At 37.7% G+C, this 16,157-nt stretch overlaps 1 protein-coding gene across 10 annotated transcripts in view; it reads left to right on the forward strand.

Annotated features, from left to right (window-relative positions):
- The window catches only part of ULK4 (unc-51 like kinase 4), a 522,462-nt gene that overhangs the window by 147,708 nt on the left and 358,597 nt on the right, over positions 1 to 16,157 (forward strand). For 8 of the 10 annotated variants that reach the window (XM_033864682.2, XM_033864673.2, XM_033864674.2 and 5 more), the window contains 4 exons: positions 1,044 to 1,165; positions 1,314 to 1,370; positions 12,346 to 12,397; positions 12,500 to 12,639. In XM_033864682.2, coding sequence (XP_033720573.1) covers positions 1,044 to 1,165; positions 1,314 to 1,370; positions 12,346 to 12,397; positions 12,500 to 12,639 — 371 coding nt within the window. The remainder of the gene's footprint in view (positions 1 to 1,043; positions 1,166 to 1,313; positions 1,371 to 12,345; positions 12,398 to 12,499; positions 12,640 to 16,157) is intronic. The other 2 variants (XM_033864676.2, XM_033864677.2) reach the window with 1 other exon arrangement.

Genomic DNA, 16,157 nt, shown 5'->3' on the forward strand with positions numbered 1-16,157 from the left:
CCTTCCGGTTATAGCCACAAATTTATTTTTTGTTAAAAAAATTTTAAATGCATAGGCATTAACATTTAATATTAGAGAATTTTGATATTAAAGTTCAACGTTTGAAATTTTCTTTGGTCTGAATAAAAGATGAAAGTAATAATGATTTGCAAAGGATGTTTATTACAGCTAGCAAAATTGGTTATTCCACTGTTATTTACAGACATGAAAATAATCTAAGGAATGCGTACACGTACGTTTAGTTTAAATCTCATTCCATGCTTTTCCAGCAGATGTAGCTATAAACCAGAAATGTTTAAAATGTTAAATTTGACCCAACCCATTACGGTAAAAGCTATTTAGATGCAGAAATTCAGAATATTAAATCAAAGTAATGAAAATATCTTCATGGCTGATTTGACAGTAACTTTTTGCTCCTTACTAAGACTGTGGGAGATTTTTGCCTGTTAATGACTGAAAGTAGAGCATTTCAAAATTTATTTGGATTGTAACCTTTCTAAAATCTGCAAACCAGAGGCCATGAGCTGGTCAATTGATAGTTGAGTTTCTTATTACCTGACTCGTCCTATCTTAGGAGATGAGCGATTCAGGTATCCAACAAACAAGTTTTATTTATTATTGGACTTGCCATCCAATGAGAAGTATTAGGAATTGATATAGCTACCATCCTGTTCTATTATTAAAAAATTCTGATCTATAATCTGTTCACTTGTAATTTTTTAATAACTTTCTTCTGTTTACAAAAGTAATGAGTGCTCATGGTTGAAATTCGGAAAGTACAAAAAAAAAAAGAAGAAAAAAATCATTTCTATTTTAAATTTCTAGGTGAGCTATCAATTTTATATCCATACTGACCCCAGAGGCCACAACTTTCTGTAGTAATGTCAAGAGTTGTGAATAAAACAGTGCAGCTCCTACCCACTTCTTTTATTTGGAGATTAATTGCCTCACTCAGCAATCCCATTAGTGTTCAACCCACAACCAGTGGTCCCTACGTATCTGTGGTCTCTAACCTCACGTGTGCTCTGGGGTGTGCTTCGCAGGTGACATCCTGAACGCCTTGGCTAACGTTTCCGGTCGTAAACACCCATCCACAGTTCAAGCGAAGCAGCTGAAGATGTGTCTCCCCCTCATGCCTATAGTGCTTCACCTCGTAACGTCTCAGGTATCATCCTGTTTGGAAAAAATGTATATAAATGTGACTCCCTTCTTTATAAACTGGAGCTGAGAAACATCAACTCAGACAAAACATTTTCATTTTTCTTTTGTACATGGCTTTCGGGATTTAATCTGTGGAAACTTTCATCACACAGGTATTTCGACCTCAAGTTGTAACAGAAGAGTTCCTTTTCAGTTACGGAACTATTCTTGTGAGTAATGCTGAATTCTTCACGTTCCTAATAAAAATGTGGCTGTCTACTGTTTGTGGGATTTGGTGTCAGAATGAGGTAATTTTAAAGTCTTAGTGGTATTTATTTGTCTCTAGGGAAGTGACCTTTTTGTATTTTTATCTGTTGACTGTAAGAAAATTTGACATTTGGAGGAAAAATACATTCTCTCCTGATAATGCACTTTGTTCAGAGACAGACCCAAGTAGCGTAAATAAGTCCATAGAAAACATTTTCATAGATGTTGATATTAAACATCATGAAAAAATTTAAGATAATAAATTAAAAATTTTAATATATTTATATTTAAAGTGTGCACTTTGATACACTTTGATATGTGCACCCCTACATTTGTAGCACCACTGTTTACAACAACCAGGACATAGAAATAACCTAAATGTCCGTGGACAGAAGAATGGATAAAGAAGATGTGATACATATATACAATGGAGTGTTACTCAGCCATAAAAAAGAATGAAATAATGCCATTTGCAGCAACAGGGATGGACCTAGAGAGATTATCATATTAAGCAAAGTCAGTCAGACAGACAAATATCATATGATATTGCATATATGTGGAATCTAAAAAAAATGATACAAATGAACTTATTTACAAAACAGAAACAGAATCACAGACATAGAAAACAAATTTATAGTTACCAAAGGGGAAGGTGGGGGAGGGATAAATCAGGAGTTTGGGATTAACATATACACACTAATATTTAGAAAATAGATAACCAGAAAGGGCCTACTGTATAGCACAGGGAACTGTATTCAGTATCTTATAATAACCTATAATGGAAAAGAATCTGAAAGAGAACAGATTTATACATATATAAAAAATGGAATTCTGGGAATATAGTATCATCATTTACTTTGGCTAGCGTTGTTGAGTTTTGTGCAGTATCTCTTTTTGTGATGGTATTTCTCTAACTTGAGCTCAATTTTTTTTTTTTTTGAGCTCAATTTAACCTTGCCTTTAATTTTGAAGAGGTGAGTAACAATGAAAAACAAATCATCATATTATCTTTCACTTTGATTTTTGCTCACAAAAAATAGCCTCTTTGTTCAAGTTGTGGCTCGTGAATTATGTTATCTTTTTCCCTTGCCTGGAATAGTTACAGTATGTACTATTGATAAAATGGGGAGCTGTACAAAGGGTCACATAGCATCTTCGGTCTTACTTTGATATTAATAATAAACAGTGAACGGAGATTTTCAAAATGCCATGTCATATAGGTATCTAGTTAAAATGAAGTAAACATCTCAATTTTATTGCTTGTTTGGAATAAAAAAAAAAGATTGCCACCCACAAGAGAGAATATAGTTTTCTAGAAGAGTCATCATACGGTGAAGTATGATGTTTTGAAGTATGAATGTTGAGAAGAGAGGTCACTGATTTTTGTAAGCAGTGTGTTTAGTCAGCGCAGTACGGGTCCTTTTGTACTCATTTTCAAAGTGTTATCATCCTTGAGTCCTGAATTCTACAAAGCACATAATTTTCCTAGTACATTCATGAATTTGAAAATTATTAGAATTTTGTCTGCCACCTCCTTTAATTTGCTTTTTAATCGTTTTAAAGGACAATGTGGGCATCATTTTTAACAGAACTATAATTCTGTATTTGTAACTCCACTGCACTAACATATTGATGCCTGAAAAGAGTAATTTTGCCCTTGTAGCCCACCTTGGAATATTTTGGCACAGTGATCGTTTGGGACAGATATAATTGTGTTCATTCTCTTATTTTTTCTCATGTGTAGTACTTTTCTGGGCCTACATTAACTGAGTACAGTTTAGGTTTTCAAGGAACTACCAATATAAAAGTCCTCCAATATAAAAGTCTTTGTGGACTTTAGGGAGACCTCATCTGCTCCATGTAACTCATTGGCTTCCACTGAGAAAGGGCCTCCTCATCTTCTTCTCCCAGGGGTGGGTGTACCCTTTGAAGGTTGGGGGTGTTCTGTAGGGCTCTGTATGGGTTTTCTTAACAAAAGCACTTTCCGGGCATAGAAAATAACTTGCCTAGTTCAAAGGTAATTGTGATACTGAAAATTCTTTAGCAGTCTTTTCCCTGATAATGTCGCTCAAGTACTGCGAGTTCATACACATAATGAAAAAGGTCTTTTGGCTCTCTTTGGACCATTTTCCTGGTTTGAGTCATGGCCAGTCCTGGAAATCTTTTGTTGTTTTTCTTACCTCATCTGTTATTTGGCCTTAGCTGTGTGTTCATCTTTCCTTACTCGGTGTTGATGGCACTGATGAGACACTAGTCCAGGCAGAATAGTATTGGCTAAAATCAAGGACCTGGATTTAGTTGCCCACCCAGCTCTAGTGTATGTTATGATGAACCGTTGAGAGTTAGATGTTGCTTCTGTGAGTTGATTCACAGTCTACTCAGAAGATGCCACAAATACTGTTGAAGTCACAGTGCCCCTCTGGTGCCGGAGGCATAGGCAACTCCCCGGCAGCCTACAGCCCCTTAGAAGTTCATGGTGTTCATTTGCACAGTAAAGCCTCTTGAGTTTTCTGCTTTAAAAGAATTACTTTACGTTTTGCATAGGCAAGGCTTTCCTGAAGTTGTTTGAGAGGTTTTGGGTTTGTTTTTTCTGGGGGGGTGGTGGTGGGAAGGTTGCACAATTATAAATGTTTGTAGGCCAGTGTGCAGAATGGCTTTGTGGAAGTGGCCAGAGCACAGTGCTTCTCCCGTCCTGGTGGCCTGAGGGACCAGACCATTCATGTGTATACACTTAGCACTGTGTTGTGAAAGCCCTGCTGTTCTATCTGGAGGTAAATATTAGTTTTAGTGTTTCTCAAAATATGTCTGGTTGAGTAGCTACTGTATTATGGCAGGCCTGTTGTCCATTTATATTTAAAAAATACACCTTACTTTGAGGTATCCAAGCTTGGTCCACCTTTAGTAGCTGTATACTTGACTTCTGCTGAAGGAGCTCTCCAGGAACTGCTGGCCTGCCTCAGGTGGTATGATCTCCCTTCATTAGGAGGCTCCTGACGGCACAGGCCGGAGGGGGCATTGGAATTGTGTTTCCCATTGACTTCCGTTTTCCTACTGGCACCAGGCATGGTTTGCCTGTTAACCTATAGACATCTTTTATCTTTTTGGTAGAAAAATTCAGGGTACTTCTTAGATGGAGGCATGAGTAGAGGAATTAACTTTTTGTAAACACTTCTTCTTCCCCAAGTAAAATGAAGTTTTGGTCTCCTTATGTTTTAAAGAGGCAGGTGTTTGGAAGCAATTTAACAGGGCACTTTTAAACCATTATTAAGCTTTCAAAGGGTCCAGGCCAAAGAGAACTACATAGCTGATAATTTCTATTTTCACTTCTTATTGGCAGAAGCAATGTGCCATTGTATCTGCCTCCCTCTTCAGTTAAAAAAAAAAAAAGTACCTAGGGATACTTTTAGCAGGGAAGCATCTAGGGAGGTGCTATGAGGAAGTTCTGCGGTTAATTTCACCATAGTTCTTTCCAGCCTCCGTTGAATTGGGCTGAGAAACAGGAAGTAATGACAGGAAGGAAATCTGTTTGAGAACTCATGATGTGTATTATCCTTATGTTCACTGTGTTTCTTGTGTCCTTCTGAAAGTGCTCTTGATTCTTGAGCTGAGGAAGAGGACTTTGTTCTTAAGTTCTGGGCCTCATCAGTTTATAAAAGTACAGTGGTTGTGTGGTGGTTATAGTTCGCTACAAAAAGACATCAAAATTCAAATTTTCAAATGAAAGAAATGATAAAAGTATTGTGATTTTTCACATAAGAATATAATTACAGTCTCTGTCGTTGATAAATCTTCACTCATCCTGGGCATTGGGATGATTATTAAAAGACATACTCCTGCCCTCTGCAGGTATTTATTTATTTATTTATTTAATTTTATTGTTTTGGCTGCACTGTGCAGCTTGCGGGATCTTAGTTCACTGACCAGGGATTGAACCCGTGCCCCCTGCAGTGGAAGCTCTGAGTCCTAACCACTGGACTGCCAGGGAATTCCCTGCAGATTTTTATTTTAAGTGAATGTTGTTTTGTTGATAGATTGTGACTTCACTTGTAGCAGATAAAGCAGAGAGAGTGTACTCTTGTATTTTTTTAAAATATAATTTTTTTTTAAACATCTTTATTGGAGTATAATTGCTTTACAATGCTGTGTTCGTTTCTGCTCACTATATACTTACTCATTGCCACACGAATGTTCTTGTTGTAAGGTTTTTTCCTTTTTTTCCTTTTTTCTTTTCTTTTCTTTCTTTCTTTTTTTTTTTTTTTTTTTAATACAGACCCCGAATTGATATACCCACCTTGCTTTGAGAGCTTATTCTCAGCTTCTCTGAAGTACTGGATAGTAATGCAGGGCACTGGTCTGCCCTGGAGACACAGCTTTCCCTTTTTCTCTCTAGATAGGGCCATTTTTTTGCCCCACAGTAAGTGCCCATCCTATTTGTTCCCCTGCTAAACTCCCAGCTTTGAAGCTCACACCCTTAGAAGATGCCCCACGTACTGTGGTCATCTACAGATTTTTCTGGGTCATTGCTTCTCGCTCAGAGTCTTTTAGCACTGGGCTCACTGTCATTCTTAGAGAATCGGGTATCCCTAGGGAGGATCCTTCCAACATCTCAGCCTCTCAGCTCCTCAACCACCTCTCTCCCCATGAGCTTGTCTTTCCCTCCCTCAGTTCCCTCCACCCATGGCCTTATATTCAGCGTCACTGCTCTCTGGCTCCCACACCTAATTTTCAGCTCTCTAGCCCTGCTCCCCATCTCCAACAGCCTTTTAATTCCTCTGAGACTTAAATTGGCCACTTTGCACTCACCATCCTGCCCTCCCTGGGCCCAGTGACTTTTCTCTTTACTCCCCTTAGAGTCTCTGGTTCAACCCCTATCCCTGCCACACACACCCGTAATCCCTCTCCTGTCTCTTCCTCCGTTGTCCTCCTCTGGCAAACCCAAGTCCTCGTTCAGTTTAATTCTCTACCTACCCCACCGCTGCTTTGAGTGACTAAGTATGGCTAGAGGAAAACACGACGAAAATAGCTGGTCTCACTTTAAATTCATGACTGCTCATCTCAAACAAGCCCTCTCTGCAGACTGGGACATCTAGTTCCTTTTCCTAATTTATACACCTTCACGCTCACCTAGATGACTCTTCATACGTTCCCTCCTCTCCTTGAATCTGCAATGCCTCCTGCCCTGTCCTCACTCTCACCTGATTAATTCCTATTACACTGAGAATGAAAAAGAAGGAATAGATCCAAAGAGATTTAAATTGGTAAATCAATGAAACATTCAGTAGGGATTTTTTTTAAATTAAACTGGGGAAGTATAAGGAAGAAAATAAATTGAAAGAACCCTATAGTTTCACCATCTAGAAAACCCTTGTCGCTGTTAAAACAGAAAAAAAATGAATGCATGTGCATAGCTAGAAAATTCCAACAGTGCAGAAAAGCAGAAAATGAATAGTGAAAGCGTACCTCCTGGGCCAGTAGTCCTCCCCAAAGGGAGCCTCTGCGAGTGGTTCCTGTGATTTCTTCCTCGAAAATTTTTGTTCACATCTGTGTTTGTATATTATCTATATATTCTTTAAAAAATTATATAGAAAGATCATACTATAAACACTGTTCTCCCTCTTCTTTCTTTACTTAAGTAAGCTATTGACATTTAAGTAGATTTATTGAAGTCAGAAGACATCTTTTTATGAACTCTTTTCAACATCAAATCCATATTTATTCAGCCAAAGTTATGTGCCCATGTTGAAATTTTATGAAATTATTTCAGCCAAATTATTACGAAAAGCTTACAGTGCCTCTTTTTATTATTTATTATGTTATTTCGTTGTTAGTCTTTTTTGTTTTAGTTATAGACTGAAAAAGAGAATTCAAGCATTTATAAGATATATGCTTATTAAAGAAAATGTAGAAAATTATAGTGATATTGGAAGAAAAATATCACCTATAACTATCAGTCGTTAACAACCATTGTTAACATATTGTTGTTTACTTAGTGTTTTCATGTATATGCATTTGTGTGTAGAAATCTACGTATGTATATATAAGATATGTATATGACTTATACCAATACATGTGGTTGAAACTATGTTGAGTATATATAGATTTGTATTCTTTTTTCCATTTAACATTGTATCATAACTATTTTCCCATATCTTAAATTTTTTTTTCACTTTTTTTTTTTTTTTTTTTTTGCGGTACGTGGGCGTCTCACTGTTGTGGCCTCTCCCGTTGCGGAGCACAGGCTCCGGACGCACAGGCTCAGCGGTCATGGCTCACGGGCCCAGCTGCTCTGCGGCATGTGGGATCTTCCCGGACCGGGGCATGAACCCATGTCCCCTGCATTGGCAGGTGGACTCTCAACCACCGCGCCACCAGGGAAGCCCTTTTTTCACATTTTAATGGCTACATACTGTCCCATCTGTATGAACTGTATACAGTTTGATATCATTTCAGTAAAGTTTAAAAATACTGAAACAAAAATAGTATTTAGAGACATATGTATATGTGGTAAAACTATTAAGAAATGCTGAGGAAATGATAAATTCATGGCAGTGGTTATCTCTGGAGGAATGACAGGCAGGTGGGATGTGGGAAGCTCATGCAAAGAATTGGGAATATCTTAGTTCTTAACGCGAATGGTAGGTTTAAGAGTCTTTATTCTTTATAACATAAAATCTATCTATATATCTTCTTTTGTGTATGTTATATATAGTCTTGTTTTTTGAATTTTATTTTATATTTTTATACAGCAGTTTCTTGTTAGTCATCCATTTTATACACATCAGTGTATACATATCAATCCTAATCTTCCAATTCATCACACCACCACCCCACCCCCCACTGCTTTCCCCCCTTGGTGTCCATACGTTTGTTCTCTACATCTGTGTCTCAATTTCTGCCCTGCAAACCGGTTCATCTGTACTATTTTTCTAGGTTCCACATACATGCGTTAATATACGATATTTGTTTTTCTCTTTCTGACTTACTTCACTCTGTATGATAGTCTCTAGATCCATCGACGTCTCAACAAATAACCCAATTTCGTTCCTTTTTGTGGCTGAGTAATATCCCATTGTATATATGTACCACATCTTCTTTATCCATTCGTCTGTCGATGGGCATTTAGGTTGCTTCCATGACCTGGCTATTGTAAATAGTGCTGCAGTGAACGTTGGGGTGCGTGTGTCTTTTTGAATTATGGTTTTCTCTGGGTATATGCCCAGTAGTGGGATTGCTGGATCACATGATAATTCTATTTTTAGTTTTTTAAGGAACCTCCATACTGTTCTCCATAGTGGCTGTATCAATTTACATTCCAACCAGCAGTACAAGAGGGTTCTCTTTTCTCCACACCCTCTCCAGCATTTGTTGTTTGTAGATTTTCTGATGATGCCCATTCTCACTGGTGTGAGGTGATACCTCATTGTAGTGTTGATTTGCATTTCTCTAATCATTAGTGATGTTGAGCAGCTTTTCATGTGCTTCTTGGCCATCTGTATGTCTTCTTTGGAGAAATGTCTATGTAGGTCTTCTGCACATTTTTGGATTGGGTTGTTTGTTTCTTTAATATTGAGCTGCATGAGCTGTTTATATATTTTGGAGATTACTCTCGATTTCGTCTTTTATAGCTGTTATCAGTTGCCTTATGTATTGAGGTGCTCCTATGTTGGGTACATATATATTTATAATTGTTATATCTTCTTCTTGGATTGATCCCTTGATCATTATGTAGTGTCCTTCCTTGTGTCTTGTAACATTCTTTATTTTATTTTAAAGTCTATTTTATCTGATACGAGTATTGCTACTCCAGCTTCCTTTTGATTTCCATTTGCATGGATATCTTTTTCCATCCCCTCACTCTCAGTCTGTATGTAGGTCTGAAGAAGGTTTCTTTTAGCCAGCGTATATATGGGTCTTGATTTTTTTATCCATTCAATGAGTCTGTGTCTTTTGGTTGGAACATTTAATCCATTGACGTTTAAGGTAATTATTGATATGTATGTTCCTATGACCATTTTCTTAATTGTTTGGGGTTTGTTTTTGTTTTGTGGTATGCGAGCCTCTCACTGTTGTGGCCTCTCCCGTTGCGGAGCACAGGTTCTGGACGCGCAGGCTCAGCGGCCATGGCTCACGGGCCTAGCTGCTCCATGGCATGTGGGATCTTCCCAGACTGGGTCACGAACCCGTGTCCCCTGCATCGGCAGGCGGACTCTCTAAGCCACCAGAGAAGCCCTGGGGTTTGTTTTCGTAGGTCCTTTTCTTCTCTTGTGTTTCCCACTTAGAGAAGTTCCTTTAGCACTTGTTGTAGAGCTGGTTTGGTGTTTCTTAATTCTCTTAGCTTTTGCTTGTCTGTAAAGCTTTTGATTTCTCTGTTGAATGTGAATGAGATCCTTGCCAGGTAGAGTAATCGTGGTTGTAGGTTCTTCCCTTTCATCACTTTAAGTATATCATGCCACTCCCTTCTGGCTTGTAGAGTTTCTGCTGAGGAATCAGCTGTTAACCTTATGGGAGTTCCCTTGTATGTTATTTGTCATTTTTCCCTTGCTGCTTTCAATAATTTTTCTTTGTCTTTAATTTTTGCCAGTTTGATTACTATGTGTCTTGGCGTGTTTCTCCTTGGGTTTATCCTGTATGGGACTTTGTGCGCTCCCTGGACTTGGGTGGCTATTTCCTTTCCCATGTTAGGGAAGTTTTCGACTATAATCTCTTCAAGTATTTCCTCGGGCCCTTTCTCTTTCTCTTCTCCTTCTGGGACCCCTATGATGCGAATGTTGTTGCGTTTAATGTTGTCCCAGAGGTCTCTTAGGCTGTCTTCATTTCTTTTCATTCTTTTTTCTTTATTCTGTTCCACAGTAGTGAATTCCACCATTCTGTCTTCCAGGTCACTTATCCATTCTTCTGCCTCAGTTATTCTGCTACTGATTCCTTCTAGTGTAGTTTTCATTTCAGTTATTGTATTGTTCATCTCTGTTTGTTTGTTCTTTAATTCTTCTAGGTCTTTGTTAAACATTTCTTGCATCTTGTCGATCTTTGCCTCCATTCTTTTTCCGAGGTCCTGGATCATCTTTACTATCTTTATTCTAACTTCTTTTTCTGGAAGGTTGCCTATCTCCACTTCATTTAGTTGTTTTTCTGGAGTTTTATCTCGTTCCTTCATCTGGTACATAGCCCTCTGCCTTTTCATCCTGTCTGTCTTTCTGTGAATGTGGTTTTCGTTCCACAGGCTGCAGGATTGTAGTTCTTCTTGTTTCTGCTGTCTGCCCTCTGGTGGATGAGGCTATCTCTAGCTCATTTTTTAAAGGAAACAAACTGATATATTTTCTGATTGTGTGTTTCATAATAAACTGGTAGGAACACGTTAGTGATTGTGATGAATTATTGGAGAGTCAGCATGAACTAGCTTGAGAGTTGAAAACTCCTGGGGGCTCAGTCTGAGGTAGGGGACACTTTGTGGGTTTTCCCTCCAGAAGCTCCACCTAGTTCTCATATTAAAGATTGGGGAAAAAATCTCATGTTCTTGACAGTCCAGTGATTAAGACTCTGCGCTTCCAATACAGGCGCTGCAGGTTCGATCCCTGGTCTGGGAACTAAGATTCCACATGCTACTAGTGTTGGAGGGTCTCCTGCAGAAGTAGGGGGGTGGCTGTGGTTTACCATGGGGACAAGGACACTCTATAGTCTTGTATATGTACCAAAAATTTTAAGAAAATCATTGGATTATAATAAGATCTATTGATATTTTCCGCTCCAGGCTAATTGCTGACATAATTATTTTTTATTCCAAGGCTATCTTATATTTTATTTGCTATTTGTTATCATATCTAAAATATGATATATGTATTATTTTGTGAGCTAGGGGCAGGCACTAAGCTGCAGTGTCTCCGTGCAGCACCAGCACAGGTGCTCTGCCTGTTATTAGCCGGGGCAGTGATGGTTTCATTCACATCACGTTCACAGAGCGCCCCTTCTGTTCGGAGCACTCACTTGGGGTCTGGGAGGTTCACCCCAGGTTGTTCACAGCTGAGCTGCTCAGGCCTGCCTCTGAAACATTGTTGGGGGTCATCCCACAGGGAGGCATGGACATGGTGTGTGGGGCACAGTTAAGGGAGTTGGGGTCGGGGTTCAAAGTATGTAGGAGGGTCTCAGAACAGTGGTGAATTTTGAAGACAGGCCTTTAACTGCTGCATCTTGATGCAGTACTGATGCTCAGGGTAGCTAAAGCTTGACCTCCCTTTGAGATGACTGTTGCTCCTGATTCAGTGCCATCCTCACTAATGTCCCAATGTACTGCGTGAGTAAGTGTGGCACGTTGGAAATGGTTTAGGTGTCAACTGGATTATCCTCACTTTACCAGGTTGACCTCTCTGTGCTTATATTGCTATTGATTTTATTTTAACATTTCGTCTCACTGGTAGTGATTTGTATATTTAAAAATGATTATAGTTTATAGTGTATATATACTATTCATATGATCATGTTTCATAGCTATGATTATAGTGTTCATAATATGTATAGAGTACTTAATGCCTTCCATGAGTTATTTCATTAAGAATGATAGATAGAGTTTTGGGCAAAATGTTACTGTTTTTTTAAGGACTGCCTTATAAATATTATTTATTTGCAGTTACCATTCATGTGTAGTGTAGAATTATCCAAGTTTTAAAAAAAATTTCTAATGACTTTTGTGCATTAACTCCATCAAGAGACTTTCTAAAAATATTATCTTTCTGCTTCTGGATAAAGAAATTAATGCCTACTTATCCCATGAAATTTAGAAACTGTAGAAAAATATAATGTGAAGCTAAAAATCACTTGATTCCTACTGCCTGGAGTTCATCATGGTGAACATCTATAGGATCATATATTCAGTTTTTCTGTGCATGATTCTTACATCAGAGCTATTTTAAAATCTCTATTTATTAACGTTTTTATTTTTTACAGAGTCATATTAAATCAGTAGACTCAGGAGAAACTAACATAGATGGAGCTGTAGGTGAGTAGACCATGGGACATTTTACATCTGTACTTGAGGTATTCTGACATTATGATTTTGGACATATAAATAAACATCTATAATAATTAACTGTATTTCTAGGACTGATGGCATCAGAAGAATTTATCAAGATCACCCTGTCGACTTTTGAAGCAGTGATACAGTATCCTGTTTTATTGAAAGACTATTGCTCTACGGTCAGTTCTGGCAACTTTGGAGAAAGATACTTCTTTGTTTACTTGGTAATTCCGTATATAAAGAGACTAGTTTACATGTGCTTGGTTCATATATGTTCCTCACATGAAATAACCATTGAGAAAAGTTGCCCCTTGACAGGATGAACATAAGAAATCCCTTCCTTCCTTGTTGACTTGTTTTTGGTGGTTCTTTGCTCATTATTCTCTTTCCCTTCTGGTCCACACCTTACCCCCAGTGTGCTCCTTCTTACTCCTTGCCTGATTATTGGTTGTAACCAACAGCGAAGACTCTTAGAACAGAGTTTCTCAACCTTGGACTATGGGCATTTGGCGATGGACAGTTCCTTGCTTTGGGGCATGTCCTGGGCATTGTAGATGTTTAGCAGCATCCCTGGCCTATACATAGTAGATGAGGGTGGCACCCAGCCCAGTCCCCCTCGGCTGCAACAACCAAAAGGGTCTCTACACATTGCCAGATGTCTTCTGGGCAGCGAAATTGCCCCCATTTGAGAACCTGTGCCTTAGGGTGGTCCTTAGGTGAGCTGAGTGATGACTTTAGAGGAGGGAGGAAAGTTTTGTGACTACGTTCTCATCAGCAGAAAGCCCTCAAGAAAAGGAGCCAGGTAAGACGAGGACCACAGCAATCATTTTCGTATTCTCTCTCCTGGTTCTAGGGGTTGACTTAGGTCAGCAAGGCAGTTCTCAGTCAGGGTCTTTCAGGAGGTTCCAGTCAGTGGTGCCTGGGGCTGGAATCATCTGAAGGTCACTCCCTCACATGTCTGCCTCCAGCTGGGACTCTGCAGGCATCTCTCTCCATCTCTGTGGGTGTCTCCAGCAGGGAGACTTCAGGGTGGCCCGACTTCTTACATGGCAGCTTAGGACTTTAATGATACATTCTCAAGAGAGAGGGGATAATTATTTTTTGAGGGTAGGAAATGTCTACCAGCTCTTTATGGTTGTTTTCTTTTCAATATGTTTTATTATAAAATATAAAATACAGAAAAGTGTATTAACATGTGTGTAGTTTGATGACTAGTTGTAAAGCAAGTGCTCAAGAAATCACCACCCAGTTAAAAAAGAAAAACAAAACAGAATGTTACCATTCTGAGCCCCGAAGTCCCCTCAATCACAAATCCTTTCCTCCCTGGAGAGGGGACCACTGTCCTGACTTTCATAGTAATCATGTCTGTGCGTTCCTTTGTGGGCCTGTGCCTGCATTCTTAAACAATATAGGCTGGTTTTGCCTGCTTTTGCTGTTTGTTTCTATACGGTATGTATTCCTTTGTGACTTGTTTTTTTTGCTCAGTGTTTGTAACATCCATGTTGTTAAGTATCTTTGTGCTTTTATTCTTCATAAGTGTATAGTGTCCCATTGTGGAAGCCTGAGTATATGAAATATCACAGTTTACTTATTTATCCTTGATAGACATTAGGCTATGTCTAGTATTTGGCATTTACAAACAATACTGCTATAGATATTCTTGTTTATGTATTTTGCTCCACATAAGCATGCATTATTTCTGGGGTACATACATAGGAACGGAATTAGTGGTTATAGGAAATATGCAAACTCAGTTTGTCTAGAACGTGACATTGTGTTTTCCAGAGAGGGGGTGCCAGTTTACTTTCACACCAGCACTGCAGGACCTCATGTCCTCGTTCTTCTCAATTCTTGTTATTTCAGCCTTTTAAATGAATGGGTGTATAGTGATGTTTCACCATAGTTTTAAATTGTATAGTCAAGACTACTTATGAGGCTGAGTGGTTTTTCAGCTGTTTACTGGCCCTTTGGGAATAATCTTTTATGACATGCTTGTCCACATCTTTCTAAGATTTTGGTTTTCTTGTGTAGTTTTTCAAATTTATTGGCATAAAGAAGTTCATAGTATTTTCTTGCCAATTTTTCTTAGTGTTTGTGTAATCTAATAATATATCCTTTAAAAATATTTGCTATTTACTGTTATTCCTTCTTTTTCTTCTCTTGAACAATCTAACTAGAGGTTTCTTAGTTTTACTGACTTTATCAAAGAGCCAGCCAGTGTTCGGTTTTGCTAATCTCCTACATACTATATGTTTCTTTTCTCTTTTATTAGTTTCTGTTCTGTTTGCTTAATTTTGTTCTAATTTTGTTAATTTCTGTTCTGTTGGCTTCCTTTCTCCTTTCTTTGGATTTATTCTGCATTCTTTTCCTAACTTTTTGAGATAAATAGTTGATTTTTAAAAATATTTCTTCCTTTCTAACATATGCATTGAAGATTGTGTCTCCCTCCTAAATACTGCTTTAGCTGCATTCCACAAATGTTGGTATGTAGCATTTTTGGTATATTTCAGTTAAAATATTTGCTTTCATTCATGGGTTATTAAGATAAATAAATTTTCAAACATATGGGCACTTTTTAGTTTTTTTAATAATTGATTTCTGACTTAATTGCATTGAAGTTAGAGCAATACTCTAATTTCAGTCTATTGAAATTTATTAAGGCTTGCTTCATAGTCCATTACAAAACTTTTTGGTAGATGTTCTGTATGTGTTTGGAAAGAATAGGTATTTTGCAATTCTTAGGTGCAGTATTCGGTTATATGTCTGTTAGGTTAAATTTATTAGTTATCTTGTTCACATCTTTTCTATCTTTTTAAATTTTTGTCTGTTTGTCCTAGAAGTTACTAAGAGAAGTGTTTCTAAATCTCCTTTAAGGCTATTATGAATTTGTTTATTCTTGTGTAGTTCTGTAGTTTTTGTTTTATATATTTTGAAGCCATATTATTAGGTGCATGCAAATTTAAAATTATTATGCCATTTTATGAAATTGACCTTTTTCTCATTGTAAAGTGACCTTTATTTTCTAGTAATGTTTTTGTCTTAAGATCTGTTTCATCCCAGCTTAATATAATCATACCTGCTTGCTTCCTGATACATCTTCTCTCATCCTTTTCCTTTCAACATCTCTGTCCTTATGTTTAGATCTGTGTCAAGTAAATATCATATAGTACTTAAAAAAAATCTAATTTGACTTTTCCCTGGAACATGTACTCCATTTACATTTACTGTAATTGTTAGTATATTTAGATTCATTCCACCATCTTCTTTCAAGCTTTGTCGTACATATTTTCTCTTTTCCTACTTCTACTTTCTTATCTTTCTTTTCTGTTGGCTAACTTTTTTCTGCATTTTTTTTCTCTATGTAAGGTTGGTAGCAAAAGCTGAACTTAAAAAGAAATGATCTTTTCTTTAAGTAAAGTACAGGCCATAGCCTACTCAACTCCATTTAGTCCTCTCATGATATATATGTAACTTTTACCTGATATATATATATTTTTTGATATTTTAAAGTCTGTCTTGTTTCTCTCTCTTTTTAACTCCCTTTTGTTATGAAATGATAAAAGGATACTCATTATTACTACTATAATATGTTCATTTGCCTTTGCCCCCATATTTACTACTTTTCTTGCTTTTCTTTCTTTCTTACTTCTCAGTCCTTCCATCTGGGTTCACTTATTTCTGACTGACATTCATCCTTCACAGTTTTCCTTAGCTTTGGGTGAGCTGGTGGCAAACTCTGACT

Source organism: Tursiops truncatus, chromosome 10, assembly GCF_011762595.2.
Source record: "Tursiops truncatus isolate mTurTru1 chromosome 10, mTurTru1.mat.Y, whole genome shotgun sequence".
Classification (NCBI taxonomy): Eukaryota; Metazoa; Chordata; class Mammalia; order Artiodactyla; family Delphinidae; genus Tursiops; species Tursiops truncatus.